At 39.4% G+C, this 15,557-nt stretch overlaps 1 protein-coding gene across 4 annotated transcripts in view; it reads left to right on the top strand.

Annotated features, from left to right (window-relative positions):
• The window catches only part of SPIRE1 (spire type actin nucleation factor 1), a 134,753-nt gene that overhangs the window by 51,696 nt on the left and 67,500 nt on the right, over window positions 1–15,557 (top strand). For all 4 annotated transcript variants that reach the window (XM_087757032.1, XM_087757016.1, XM_087757025.1 and 1 more), the window contains exon 3: window positions 8,756–8,992. In XM_087757032.1, the coding sequence (XP_087613158.1) occupies window positions 8,756–8,992 (237 nt within the window). The remainder of the gene's footprint in view (window positions 1–8,755; window positions 8,993–15,557) is intronic.

The following is a 15,557-nucleotide window of genomic DNA, read 5'->3' as shown; positions in this document are numbered from 1 at the left end:
AGCTCAAGTTTCCTTGCATGTCTGACTAACAAAAAACCTCTCAGTAAGAGTCTCAGATTTTCTAGCTTTTTGTTCACAGGGCGTATGTGTGACTTCCCATTAGTTTCTTTAGGCAAGAAGTCACATATAGATATCTGCCTAGGTATGGCTGAGTGCTCTTACACAAGATAGTGGAGGTAGCTGTGCATGGTTCGTCTTGGGCGGCTATGTAATAAATGCCAACATCCCATAGACATCTTTGAAGCTTCTCCTTCAGTATGGATGAAGAGGACAACCTTCTTATTGGTGGTTATTTGGCTTCCCATCAATATGCAGTACCTTTAAGACAAGCAGCATTAAATTTGTATTGCCTTGTGCGTGGTTAATGAATCCTCCAGTCACTAGAAAGCAGCAGCAGCATATGTCAGCCTTCTTTTGTGGCACATCACTTTAAAGAGGACCTGTTGTGTGGTTACATTTGGGCTTGTTTCTTGACATCATTGAGTTTAGGCATGAAATCTTGGCATTATGAGAGTTTGACTGACAAGAGAAGTCTGTTAGGAGTCAGAAAGACATATTTTTTCAGGAATGGAAGAAGATGGATTTTAGGAAAGCTACAGTTAAACCAGAAGAGCTGTCATGTCCCCAGCTTTGTGTGAACTTGTTCAGGTGCTTCATCTGTCTCTGTGAAGTTCATCATCTGTGAAACACTTGAAATGCATGCATACCTCTGACAAATATGGTGAAACCAGCCTAACTTTTGTAAAGTCTGTTGAGAGCCACTGCTGGAAAGCTTATAAGACATACATGCAAATGTAAAACTTCAACTAATCAAGAATTTGTATTTAAAAGAATAGCTTTCATTGTACAGGTATTTTGTTTGCTTAGCTTTTGTAGTTGTTAATTTTGGGGAAAATAGGTGTGAGAAAGTTCTTGACTCACAGGAGAAGAAATGGTTTATATTGCACCAGGTGTTTACTCACTTTAATTTTTTAATTAATTAAATGGGGGCCAAGCCTGTAGCAGGCAACTCTAGTGGTTTAAATGAAATCCGTGTGGGAAGGCTGAAAAGTTAATGCAAACTGACATTTTGAGTAGATTAGTTGAACTGTGTAGATATTTTTAATAAAAGTGGCATTGATTTTGCATTGCTTCATGACTACCATAAATTGAACTGAATCAAAGCTACTGTAAGCATTTTATTATCTTTCCTCTATAGCTTGTCTGACAGACCATAGACAGGTATGCAATATCAGCCAAATTTAAACCAGTTGCACACGAATTCTCAGGATCAGAGCTACAAACGAGTTTCACTCTCCTTTATACCAGTTTTCCTTGAGCTGCTCACTTCTCCCTCTCACTACAAAATCTTTTGCTGTAGTTAATCTGATACTTTTGTGTAATCTAGATAAAGCTTTATTCAAAGCTGATATGGCAAATGGCAATTTCCATCTCTTACAAAACTTGACCCCACTGGAGTTTCTGTGGCCTGGTTATGTTTTTGGTACTCTTCGCTCCTTCTGTTTGCTTACTCGGGGAGTTCATCTGATTGTTTCTATTTCTATATAAAACTATATATAGATGTTTAACTATATTTTATCATTTAAAGAAAAAAAGACAACAAAAACTTCATTTGGACCTGACTTTATTTAGTAAAGTCAGCAATACTGAAGGGTTATGTGTGCTGAAAAGAATAATAACTTATTCGGTTGGATAGGTGTAGTATTAAATGATTCTGATGTAATAATACTACCTGTTGATTTATCACATTAATACTGCATTGAAACTTTTCTTTAAAGAAATATCTCTTATGTGTAAGAAGCATTACTCTGAACAGTAATAGCAGATTTATGGGTTTGGTGTACATGAGAAGGGAACTAGAACAGAAGTTTGTGACGTGGTCTGATTTTGTGTCTTTAAAATAAAAACCATATATTCTCCTTATATTTCAAAACAGCATTTCCATAGTCATTGGGGCTTTCACAAACTTAATTTTGGTGTACTTAATTTCAAAGCCACTAAGATTTTGAATGAAGTTCTTGTGCAAATTATCTTTACGGACTGTGATAATAAAATGTTTCTTAAAAAATGAAGACAAGATACTGTGCCTAAAATCCTAAATAGGTAGGATATTTTAAGGCAATTTTTAGATAGTTTTAAGCCTACAGCAGGGAAATGTAACAACATGCCCATCCTGCCTATTAGTTTCAGCAAATATATTCCAACCTTAGAATTCTTAATGTCATCGCCATCTCTGCCATTTACTTAAATGGGATCAGGATAACATGACCTGTATTTAAAACTGTGATATGAATAGAGGTATATTTAAGAACTTTCAAATGACTTTCACCGTCTGTGTTACTTAATTATTGCACCTAATTCTTTTACTGGAGCTTCAGCTATTACTGGAGTCTCCACAGTTAAATCAGGGAATTTAATTTTGTTTTTCTCTGGGGATGAACTGTCACTTTGGTGAAATTCTTTCAGGTTGGATAAATTCCTTAATAACAGAGTAACAATTTGTCTTAATCTTGGGGATTATAATGTGGGAACAAAAACTAGAAGAAAAATGAGGTTTTTGTTTCAATGTTTTAATGCAGCAGATAAAATGTAAGTTAAGACTGATGCAATGGAATAAATTCTGCTTTCATTTATGCTAATAAATGATAGTTCTCCTTAGATAATATCTATAGTGAAACTTGAACAACCAAAAACATGTTTATAATTATCAAACCTTTGAATCGGTTGGAGGGTTATATTACACTTGAGCCGTAATAAACTTACTGTTAAATTACTGCTACTTCATTAGAGGCAACTGAGTCCAACAACATTTAACTGCTTAAATTTTTACATATTCACTTTGGGGGGATCAAAGCAAAAGCTAAAACAGCAAGCATCCCCTTGGTATGTTTTAGGCTTGTTCTGTGTCTTTGATCAGGAGTTCTTCCACTGAATCTCTTGAATGTATACCTGAATAGTAAAAAGAATTCAGTAAGTAGGTCTGTCTACCCACTTAGTGCATTCAAAGACTCGTGGATATAAAATCATTTTGAAAAAGATCTCCCCTGAATACGGTAGAGAAATTTTCCTAACTCTGAATGTATCTAAACCAGACTGAATCTTGTTAAAAGGGTGTATTTATTTTCCTTTCATATTTATTTTCTATTAGACCCAACATACTCTGATTTTTTTTTCCTTTGCATTTATTACTGCTTTGTCTTAAATAGCAAGGCTCATTATATTGCAGAAAGCAGTATCTCATTATTTCAGTAGCAAACCAACATCACCCAGAAGTTAAATAATCCTGTATCTTATGTCTGTATTCTTTGGAAATGAGTGATTTATCTGATTCATCGGAAATATTCTGAATCCTTGCTGCTTACCTGGAAGCACTTGGAATTTTTTTCACTGTTCTCATTTGACAGTCTGTTGCAAGTTGCTCTAATTTAGTGAAGGTAATATTTAAATTTAGCAATGTCCCCAGCTACTAAAACCTGGGTAATGCTCCTCTGTTTCCATTGGGGAATGCTGTGGGTAAAAACTACATTAGTACACCCGGGGTATGTGGTGACAGCGATGCATCTCTTGTAACAGCCTATTTAGACATACTCTTCCATGAGGTACTCTTGAGAGTTATGTAGGGCATCTAAGGATGAAGTAAATAACCAAAAAGTGTACTTTGGTTTATCCTAACCCCGCTATTTGTTCACCCTTCCTAAAAGCGTGGTCTTTTTCAGTTCCAGAATTGGATACTGAAGAAACAACAAATTACTTTGTTACAAATGGAAATGATAACCAGAGCGATAACTTGCTCCCTCTGTCATCTAGCTGGAGAGGAACAGTTGGGTTTCAATAAAATTTTAACATGCCTATCTTTTGAACTGTATTACAGATTTTTATCACAAAAACTTGTGTCTTCTCCTAATGCGCCATTAAAAATCCAAGATACGTAACTCTTGACTTCAAGGGTGCCTATGGATACGTTTATGCTGCGTGTTAGGATTCCAAAAGCACAGCGTGGAGCTCCTGGCAGGCTAATTTAAAGTCAGCAGTAGGACAGGTTAGTCTTTGCATATTGACTAAGTGCTGCCTAATACCAGGGGTGGTGGCAGAGTTGGTGGCAGAGAGGAGCTCTGCCCTAAGGAGTGCCATGGCTAACGCCAGCTCCCGTCTCTTGGCACTTTTACCGTAAGGCAGAGTGATTCTCCTTCATAAAGTGTGTTGGAGATCTGCTGGTAAGAAATGGGAGCACTTAAAAATAATAATTGTAGTATGAATTTTTAATAAAAAATTTACTAGAATTCATAAAAGGCAGTGCAGTAGTAATGCAAATATTGTTGTGACTGGTTGCCATATCTGAGGTCCCTGTGGGAAAGTTCAAAGTTAGTTGATTCACCTTAGGAGCTGGAGCTTTACAGCATCTTCAATCCCAATTTAGGAATACAAAACTTGAGTGGCTTCTGGAGGAAGGGAGAACTTTAGGGAGGGACAGACATTTCAGCTGAAGAAAAGCCCTTTGCTGCTGTTAGTACAAGCCTGTCCTTAGGCTTTGTTGCTTTGTTTAAAAATTGAGGCAAGCCTAGGAAGGGGATGAAAGCTCAGACAGTGCCCCATTGTGTGTGCGGTGAGTGGGGGGAATGGCATGCAGATTCTGCCCGTTCTCATCTACGCTTCAGAAAGAATCAGAGAGATATATATGTTGAGGGGGAAAAAGGATTCTTCGCGGGGAAAAAAAAGAGAGGTACTCACAGTAATTTCACTCGAGACTTTTGCAAGTCTCAAACATGTTTGGTTCCTATACAAAGATTGCATATTTGAAGAGTTTTTGAGAATGTTAAATTGACAGTGTTCATTGGAAAAACATAATTTCTGTCATATGAAAGACCTAAAACCCTAATGAACCCCTTTCCAAGAGGCATGCCTTAATGTGCTGGAGGAAGGTATACGGAATGGAAAGTTCCATGCAGTGTTTGTGTATGAAAATAATGTGAATGGTTTGGGTTTTGGATTTGCTGCGTGTGTTAAAGGGGTGTGAGGATATTGGTTTTACATCGTGTTTGAAGTCAAAGTGTTCCAGCAACTTTATCACAACTTGTTATAAAAGAACAGTATGATACGAGTCCAGGCTGGTGTAGGAACTGAAAGAATACTCACTTACGGTGAGAGAAAATTCCCCTTTCACTAATGATTTAAGCACAACGGAGTACAAGTTCAGTCTGTGGGAAATGTGGTTGGTTTTTTTTTTTTTTTTGGTCTGAAGCCATGACTTTCAAAAGAACTTGGTGAGAGTTGTAAGGCGTAATAATGCAGACTTCCTTGTTTATTTTTTTAAGCTATTTAGCCACCGATTGATTTGCAAAGATCAGGTCCTTCAACAAAATTTAAATCAATCAGGAACAAATGAGTTCTAAAATTCAAGGTGCAGAACTTGAAATTGTTTTTTTTTAAATCCAAATCGAGCAGCATCATTTATCATTAGTGCTGGCCCTTATTTCAGTGTTGTACAGTTGTTTTGGTGTGTCAGTGTACAACTCTGTCGTTTGAAAGAGCCTTCCTAAGTCCCCTCTTAGCATTGTTTTTCCTACTATACTACTATATATAGTGCTTGTCACTTGTTAGGTGCCAGCAGTATTTATTTTGTGTGAAATCAGCAAACAGTGCAGTTTAGAACCAGTGACTTCTTTGTAAATAATTGATGCTTCTAAAAAAAATAAGTGGTAGTCCCTGATTACCCAGCTCAAAAAACCACATATTTATCAATTCATCCATTCAGCTGTGAAAAGCTTTTCCATGTTTATTTTATTTGATTTGTATTACAGGCAAAGTGACAGCACTCATGCATTTAAGCAGCAGTGAGCTGACTGTCTAACCTTGTACGTTATGTTTCTAGTTATGTAGACATAGAAGTTCTATTTGTGTGAAGTTGCATTAGTAGTTTTGACCATGTGAAGAAGCGTTGACAATTCTGTGACTTTCGTTTGATATTCGTATGTCACTTGTGTGGTTTTACAAGATCCTGAGTACACCAGTATTACTGAATGAAAGCACTGAATGTTTTCAGTTTTAATGCAAGTCAAAGCAAAGTTTCTCACTTAAGAGGTTTGCTGCTTTGTCTTTCAGCAAGAAGAATCTGTGATACTGACAGACACTGAATAAATACGGTTTTGATCACAACTCCTAAATAAGGAGCTGAGAGACTGAAATATAGGTCTGAATTGGTGCTGTTGCAGGCCTTCGTGTTGTGTCAGCTTTGCATGTATTATGAAATCTGTTCATAGTACGTAAAAATGCACAAGCCGTATTACTGAACTGCAGAAGCCCCACTGCTGATGCATCAAAGAAAGCAGCAGCTGTCATCCAGTTTTAGCCATGGTGCTTTTGAATGCCTTAATCCTCTTCCCAAACAGAAGGAGGCAGAGAGATCGCACTTTCTTTATACCCCCCACTTCTATTTTGTTGAAGTGTTGGTGTAGCAAAATCCAGAAGCTGTGTTCAGCAGCCATCACTGCATGGCACAAGACGTTATTTTCTTGGCATCTAATTTGGACATTTCAGTCCTCCTCATGTATGCTAAGCTCTTTCAAATTTAGTTTTTATTAAAGTTAGAAATTACTCACATTGTATTTACTCTGAAATGTTTAAAATATCAAAGAGATTATTCAATTGTACTTCATTTTCATTTAGGTCTACTTCAAGGAATTAACTTGGTAGTCTTTGTTCCCTTTCGGTTGCTGAAGCAGTGTATGTTGAGATTGTACTCAGAACCTGAGTTACAGGAAACACACATGTCTACCAGTAGAATATATTTTATTTTGTGAAATGTTCACATTTTCAGTTTGTTTTTTTTTTTAACAAGTTTTACAAGACAGTTATTACAAAATAGCTTCTCTAAGAAGCAAGCCAAATAGGCTGCAAATGTAAGTTTGATCTGTTACAGCTATTTTTAAGGTCTATATGGTGCAGTGTCCTGTCTCCAGAATGGGTCATGGCAGAAGTCTGGGGAAGGGTATGAGAACTGAGCAAGCATGCCGTGATGCTTCCCTGGTATACTTTGCTGTCTCACTAGCATTTCCCAAGTCAGAAGCTGTTCTTTGAACTAAACAAATTAAGACCATTTTTTCTTCATTAATTTGCCTAATCACTTTTCTTAACTGCATTTTAGGAATATTTTCCAAATATGTATAAACACATTTCAAGATAATAGCATAGGAAAATTATTTATATTGAGTTATCAAAATTATTGGAAATAAATTATAAAAGGGTGGGTTTTATGTATTGGTTTTTATGGGTTTTGTTTGTTTATTAGCCACTGTCTTGCAAAGTGAGTTTGCACTGCAAAGTAATGTCAACAGAGAAATGAAGTGTAAATTTACATGCAAGTGTAAAGCTGTCAGACTACAGCTAGTTCATTAAATTGTCTGTCTAGATAAACTAATAGGATATCATTTTAAGTCTTCGCTAACCTCCAGCCTCTCAGACCAAAAATACTTTGCTGTGCTGAAATAAGCAAGCTGCTAGAGTCAAGTTTAATGTTTTAAGAATCCATTTGTGTTGTCCTATTTACCCAAACAGAATTTCAAAAATCTGCATTAAAAAATGTGTTGACCCAGAATAGTACTGAAAGCCAGATGAGAGAAAATGGCATTTGATGACAAGGTTTGGTATGTTTAGAAATGTTCCTGTTATTAAAGTTGCTCTAGTGCCAACTACTCCTACACTGGAGTCTGCTCATTTGTGTGGCATGCTAGCCATCACAACACACAAGGAAGATCAGAGATTACATGCAATAACTCCAGTCCTACTTCTGTTGTCAGACAAGGATCTCCCAGCAGCGACATTACCTTCTTGTGGTTTACTCTTGCAAGCCCATTTTCCTTCCCTCTCCATTAATACCCGTTTCCAAACTCCTCAGTTTGAAATGCCATCTCTTTACATCTTTAAAATGCTAGAAGCTTCAATATTACTTGTAAGGAAAATAACTAATGCCAAGAAAGAAAATGTGCATTTAGCATTTTGGAATGTTCATGGCAATTTTTTGCTAGCTTACACTGAGTAAGAGGTCATCTGTTTGCTTTGCTCTTGACAGAGCACAAAACAGAAGCCTCAAGTTCAATGAAAAATGGAAGTACTACCTCATTACTATGAAATCCACTTGTTGGTAGTTTCAGTGGAATATCTGTGCCTCCACTGGCTGTGCAACAGGCAAAGGAATTCTTGTGGGCTGATGTCCCTGTGCTCAGTGAGTTAATATTGGGATGTCCACAGCTGTGTCCAGACACCTCTCAGGTCAATGAAGAGATGCAGAAACTGAAAGGCAGTTTCCAAGTGGTGTTAATTTGTGGGAGGGGGAAGGCATCTCATGTTAGTTTATTCTTTTTTTCAGTTTCTTCCCACCCCACTCCCCAAAAAAGGTCATATGCATGTAATGTAGTTTTACAAAGTCTAGAGTAATGTTGCTTTGAGGTTTGTCATACTAGAAGGAAAAGGGAAAATAATCTACAAAGGTCCTGCTTTGTTTTTAAATTATGAATTTTTATTTCAAACTTTGCAGTAAGAAAGCAGTAGGTATGTAGTATGACCTGCTCTTGCGTGTTCTGTGCTGCATTACTGAAGTACTACTGTAGGTATTAGACGATCATTTTTCTCTTCAGCTTTGATGTTTATTGCTGTCTCCGTTGCTACGTTTGTTATACAAACACCAGAAAAGGGTGCTTCTAGACTGATCTATTCATTCATGTAAATGGCATTAATAAGTATTTCTTTTTCACTTTTATAGGTTATTGAATCACTAGGGATTATTATATATAAAGCCCTGGACTATGGTTTGAAGGACAATGAAGAGCGGGAATTAAGTCCTCCACTGGAGCAGCTTATTGACTACATGACTAATACGACAGAAACAGATGGGAGTAGGGATGAAGGATATGATGCTCTGGATGAAGGAGTGGAAGATGACAATGATGATGACAAAGAGGAAGTTGAGGCCATTCATTCCTATAAAGATGTCATGAAGGTACAGTAATGGGCAGTTGTGGGGTTTTTTTATTTTTTATTTCACTGCTTTTGTCAATTAGAAGATCAACTCTATTTTCCATGTTATTGTCCAGTTTGATACTGGCTGTATCATTTTCTGTTTTCCCTGGTCATTCTGTAAGGTTTGCTTGCAAAAACGACATGCAGTACTATTTCATGTTTGACAGTAAGCAACAGAAAATCCATGATCAACTTTATCGTTGGATGTGCCATTAATATCACATTTTGATTTCATCCATGCACTGGATAGTCAGCCTTCCAGTGTAACGTCTGTTGAATTACTTTGTGTACACTTGGATACTTCATGGGCTGTTTCAGTTAATTCACCTTTTCATTACTGCAGTATTAGTTTGATTATTCCTTATCGGTTTCTTCCTTTACCACCCTCCTCTGCCAAAGCAGAGGAGTGCTTTTATAAGAGTAGTTCATTTGTATGGAGTGAGTCAGGATACAGTATTTCATTGACGATCATTATGGTTGCGATTCTTGACCTGAGTTGTGAGATTTGGAAATATAGCTTATGAATTTTAATTGCAACAGGTTCTTTAATGTTATCTGGGCTACCGTGAACAATCATTTAAAAGTATTAACTTTTAAGTAAGTGAGTACAACACATTGAGAGTACTACAACTGAGTAGTCTTCAGTACAAATTTTAGAGCCCAAAGAGCTCTTAGTACAGACAAAGGTATTAATAAGTGTGGATTTTGACAAAATTTGTATAATTGGTTTACCTCATAAATAATCTGAGAGTTTAATAAAGGTTGGAAAATTGTACGTTAACTTGTACCAGGGGACTGAACCCTGTATACTGCTGCTTCGTAAATGCAAGTCATATCTAAGGACCAGAAGCTTAGTGTGTCACAGAAATTAAGAGTGTAGTGGTGGAAGCCGAGACTAGAAGAGTGTCCCAGATAGCATATCAGGACACATTAGCACGCAGAAACAAGACCCCACTAAAACCTGCCACTTCTGATGGGTTGACAGTAAAGAGGGAAGCTCTTGGAGTGGGAGTAGCTTTTGTCTGAGATGCTTTTGTACCCTCCTTGCATCAGAAAGAATGCTAAATGCTTAATGCCTTTGTTTTTCCTCCCTCCCTCAGAGAGGCAGGGGTCAGAAGGAGAAATGAATGAAACGGCCTTGCGTGGCCCTGTGATAGGGAGGGCCTGGCTGGCTGAAGTACTCTCCCCTTGAAGGCCCTGCCACTCCCAGCTGTGCTGAGCGGTGCCCTCGCTGCGGGCAGGAGCCAAGGTTGCTTTGCTCTCTCCTCCCTCTGCTGCTCCCCGTCACCCAGTCATCTTCCCTAGAAGAGGCCAGCAGTACCCTCCTAAGCCCCCATGGGAGCTGCTCCAAACAGCGCGGTGCTACATAGAGGACAGATGCAATATATCCTCTTTTCCCCCAGTTTGGCAAAAATGCTGTGAATTGGTGGGGCCAATCAAAGTTGGATCATTAGAGGAAGTTTCGCTTAGTGCAGAGGCAGAAAAGACTTTTGTATATGCAGAGCTGAGGGCAGTGGCTTGTAGAAGTGATTATATTGCAAGTTCTTTACTTGATTTCTGCAAACAAGACAAGATAAGTTTGGAAAACTCTGAACTCCTTCAGTTACACTGCTACACATCCATGAAATACAAACAGGCTAAGAAAATGTTTGGTCAGGGTTCAACTGTTACGGCTGCTGAATGGCATCTTTCTGGTTCTGCTTTGTTAATACGTATCTCTGCTAGTCTGAGGTACCTGCCTATTTATATGTTTTAAAATCAGCATCTTACATTTTAACTTCTATCATCTTTTGCTATTAATTTTTTATCATTCTGGAAATGTACCGCTTTTTTGACTTAGTGAACTGAAGTTCAGCTGTCATTTCTACATCATCCTAACTTTTACTCCTCCACCCCTTGGAATTCTCTTTTCTTGCTGTAGTTGCTTTTGCCTAAATTATTTGCTGCAGGCTTAACTCTGCGACTCGCCTTTATTCCCTACGCTGTCGTTCCTGCATTGACGTACTAGAATGGCAGCATCGTTCTGCCATGTTTTTGACATCAGTGCAGATTTGTAAGATCCTGTTTTCTTGACTTCATACCTTTTCAGGGGTAGGACCATGTTTTGTGTGTGGCTTTTTCTCTCTCCCCCCCCCCCCAGTGGTAAACTGTGTTGCAGGCTACACCCTTATTTACCCAATGACTGTTTCACCACAGTAGTGTGTGGTCTTGTGACCATGAGGCTTGATTATTGTAATTCCCTCTTGGCAAGACTCACTGTGAAGCTTTCTCCTTTGCAGTTTGTAGTGAATGCTGAAGCAGGTTTGCTCGTTGAATTGAGCAACTGTCGTTCTTGCCTACCCTGCATTCTCTAAATCGCAAGCTTGGAAAATGGTAGAGATGAGCTGTGTGCTACTTATATTGATTTTTAAGGTTTTTAACTATATAGTCTTCAGTATGGACATGATTTTGTCCTTGAAATGTGATTATATGTTTCGTCCTTCTCCAGAAAGTGTCATTGTCAGGTCCAAGGCTCGTCTGCCACTAAGACTGAATTTTTCACCATTAATCACTAATGTGGGTGGGCCTATTTTGTGATTAAAACATGGAGATAGGTAAGATATGTGTCAGGTTTTTCTGTAATGTGAAGTAGGCACGGTCAACCCTGAACCCTCCCCTAAGCTGGAAAATGCTGAGAAACATGGTGGACACCTGTTCCCAAGAACTGGGAAAAGGGTAAGTGCTAAATAGTACTGCCAAGATCATCACTGGCAAAGCTCCTGCTTGGAGAAGACACAGACAAGCTTTTGTGCTGCTTCTCGGTATATTTGGCTGCTTTGGCTTTTGATTTCCTTGGCGGGACCAACCTGCTGCACAGATTTGATCCACTGTTTTTAAAAATGCAACTAGGAAGAGAGGAGACGTTGGTTGCCAAATGCTTAACTTTTTTAGTCTTTGATGTATTTTGGGTACGGCAGCCCTAGTGCAAATGAAGGGAGAAATAGAGACAGTAAGGACTGGATGTTTTCAGACAGATGCTTTCCTTGTTTGGGGCCCTCTTCCCTGCCCCCATCCGCAGTACATACACACCGTGCACATACGGTACGGGAAATTTGCACGTCTTGGGAGAGCCAGGTTTGCTGTGCCTGTACACAAGGACAGAAGTGCACATATACAGTAATCCTGAGGGGTCAGGAACGCATCAGGCTGACAGCACATGTACGGCCTGGGGAGCCTTGGGTCAACAGAGGGTATAGACAGAGCAGGCCTGGCATGCTGGGCGGTGTTGGGCTTGCTAAGGGTGTGTGAAGTCCTTCATGTGGCACCTTTATCACAGCGTGTGGCCCTCCCTGATGCTGAAATGAGATGATGGAGTTTATCAACCTCTTCCAGGGTATGCTCAAACCCTAATTCTACTCTTAATCTTAATGTTATCTCACTCCTTATCCCACAGATCTCTGCAGTCAGATCGTTTAAGCCAGCACCACTTTTCGTGTTAACCTGGAGGCGCTTTCTAAGCTGCAGTTTATCAATATCTGCTGGCCTCAGCCCCAACCCTAAACCCAATTCCAGTATTATCCTCTATTCTAGGCCCGCACCCTCTTCTAATTCCAGATGTAAATAAAGACTCATAACCCTTTGATAGCAGGTTTTGTTCTGTGCTGGTATTTGCTGGGCTGAACTGCCATCCTAGCCCTCGCCCTTGTCATTTCTTCCAGCTGTGAACGTCATTGTAGCCAAATCACTACTGCCAGTACTAGGCTTTACCTCAGCTCTTCTTCAGAGCAGAGGTGTTGTCAGTAATATCTGGAAACTGTGACACTAACCTTTGTCACGGCCTCTGCTACCTTTTTCTGCAGGTCTCGTAGAAGACACATAAGGAGTCAGTGGTCTTCCTGAACCAATATCTTGCTCTTACTTATGTTCACCTTTCGTCGCAAAAGTTAACTCAACTTCAACAGGAACCTTATCTGTAGTCGAGCCACACCTTCTTGTCTCAGAGACAAATATTGGTGGATGGCCCCTGGCGCTCAGTGGCCTCTGGTCCCAGGCCTTACCTAACTAATGACTTGTAGGTAGTTCAGTAATAATGTTTGTTAATTCTGACCAAAAATTAACTGTCACGCAACTGCTGCTTCACAAAGATGAATTAGTGACCCAGGTACCATAGTAAACAAAATCTCGTACTTAGGAAATCTCCATGCTGACCTTTTAATTTGTATGAAAGTTATTTTCAGAGCAGCATATGCAGTATTGTGTTATCTTGCTATAACAAATGTAAAAAAGATTACAGTTTGTAATATTTTTATCGGTAGAAATTCATGTTTGTGCTTTGCTGGTAAGCAAAGGGGAAGGATAAATTGTTTCTGTCACACACCCCCTCCCCTCCCCCATTTCAGATATTTTAATTGTCCTTTAATCATTGGCATGGTCTCTAAAATGAGAAGCTTGTAAGTCTAGGTGACTTGTATGTCTTGGTAGTTCAAGTACATGACTGACTTCTTTCAGCTGGAAAGAACTGAAATTTACAGGGGTGATATTGATCTGCTTGTGTTTTGTTTTGAGTACTCTGATGGTAGTACAGATCTGTGGCATGTGCAGAGTTACAGAGGAAAAGAAGAATATGTCCTGTCTCCATGCAATTACAGGCGGGATGAGATCATCTACATTTAGATCTAAGTATTTTGGAGGCTCCCTTCTGAGTTTGAGGACATCCATTATTATCATATAGATGGTATGACCCCATGTAAGTATAATATGGGAACTTGTCAGAGAGGAACCAGAAAATGCAGTTTAAGTCTGGGTATTTGTTTATGACAGACAGTTAAAAGAGTTCATGTTACTGGAATTCAAAGACCCATAATTTTGCCTAGTCCATGAGGTTAAAATTAGTAAGATGCAGCTTTCTGTGAGTGTAATTCTTTTTAAGGCTGGGTTGGCTTTAGTATTTTTATATGAACCTGCAGAACAGTATTTGTGCTTCATTGCAAAACAAGCAACTTGCAGCATACCCTGTAACTCTGTCTGAAGCTGGTGAAGATTTTGGAGCCTTACTGAGATGGTAACCAATGTCCCAGATGTTCATTTTATATTAAAGAGGAAAGCAACAACGTTGGCCATTTGTGAAAACAATCATGCTCAAAGACAACAATTGATCAGCTTTCCTGAGTCCTGTTCGTAGTGTACTCAAATGTCACATTCTAGTCTTTATCTCGGTGGATCTTCTTTTAGAAAAAGGCGATCTGTGTCTCCACATGTTGATGCGGGAAAAAAATTGAAATTACATTGGGTTGGATGTCCTCAGTTTCCTTCGCTTTTGTTGTCACAGTACTTGAGCTTGATTTGCTGGCTTGACCAAAAATTAATCACCTTCTACCTGTGGATCTTCAGTTGTCCACACAGACCTGGTGTCTGAGACCCCTTTTGTAATGTTGGGGAACCTCCTGTCCCAACTGTTTGGGTCCCTGAAAGTACAACCATCTAGTTTTTGTACCTCTTAAGTTCTGAGGGGGGCAGGTTCTCCTTTGGCTATCCCTTTTTGCAGTTTAACTCTTTGGGGACTGTAAGCTAGAAAGAAACCCAAAGATCTCCCAAAATGATTTTGTGAACACACCCCTATATCATACTACTATGACAGGGCACCCTCAGGTAGATGTCCCTGGGCAGTTTGGGCCTCTGAAGGTGGACCTTCATGGTGCTGGTCTGAGCCGGTAGAAGACTTGTGTTGGCAGACTCCCTGGCGACCCTTTCTCTCTGTGATGCATTGACAGAAGTGGGACCTCTGAGTTCAGCAGCAAAATCCCAAGGACCAGTGCTCATCTCCTGCGCTCAGGGGCTTAAAAACATTCCCTTTTGAGCTCTTACCCTCCCAAAGCATGCTGACTGAGAGTACACCTTTTTGCATCAACTACCCAGTGTCTTCAGCCGGACCTACAGACATTGTGAAGGTCCCAGAAAAACGATTGCCGAGATTGGGTTAACAAAGGAATATATAGATCTTGACTGAATAGGACCCATCCACAGGCATTTTCTTATTCCTTCATCATTCTTTGAGCTAACCATGGAGTTGTCTTAGAAATGCAGTAAACCTGCTATTTTTCTCTTGCCCAAGCAAGCCTTGTACATCATGGTTATTCATTCAAACCATAGTGTGTTTCTTCTGTCTGTGCTGTCACCTTGGCTGGGATCCATGTCACCTGTATTTAGTCAAAGCACCCCAAAGGTTTTTTTTTGTTTGGTTTTGGTTTTTTAACTCCATCAATTCCTTCATCTGTTTTGCTGCAAGACCCCTCAAACATTTGTGCAGGCACAACTGAAGGACTGGTGGAGTAAACTGTGCTAATGGCTGAGTCGTGAAAGGAGTCGGTATTTGAAGCTCCGGTACTGTGCAGGCCCGGGCAGCTGAGCTGAGGACAAACTGCAAAATAAAGCAGAAGTGTCTCTCTGCACGTTTGAGTCTTCGTAATGTATGAGCAATATCTCCGTGTGGTTGGTTTTAAAATAAAATTATTTAACAATAATAATAGGGTTTTGATATGAAGGGCTTTATAAACAGCTGCAGAGCA

Source organism: Nipponia nippon, unplaced genomic scaffold (genome assembly GCF_047370975.1).
Source record: "Nipponia nippon isolate SJK-2023a ecotype South Korea unplaced genomic scaffold, ASM4737097v1 scaffold_1, whole genome shotgun sequence".
Lineage (NCBI taxonomy): Eukaryota > Metazoa > Chordata > Aves > Pelecaniformes > Threskiornithidae > Nipponia > Nipponia nippon.
Note: the sequence above shows the minus strand (reverse complement) of the source record. Positions and strands in the feature narration are given on the sequence as shown.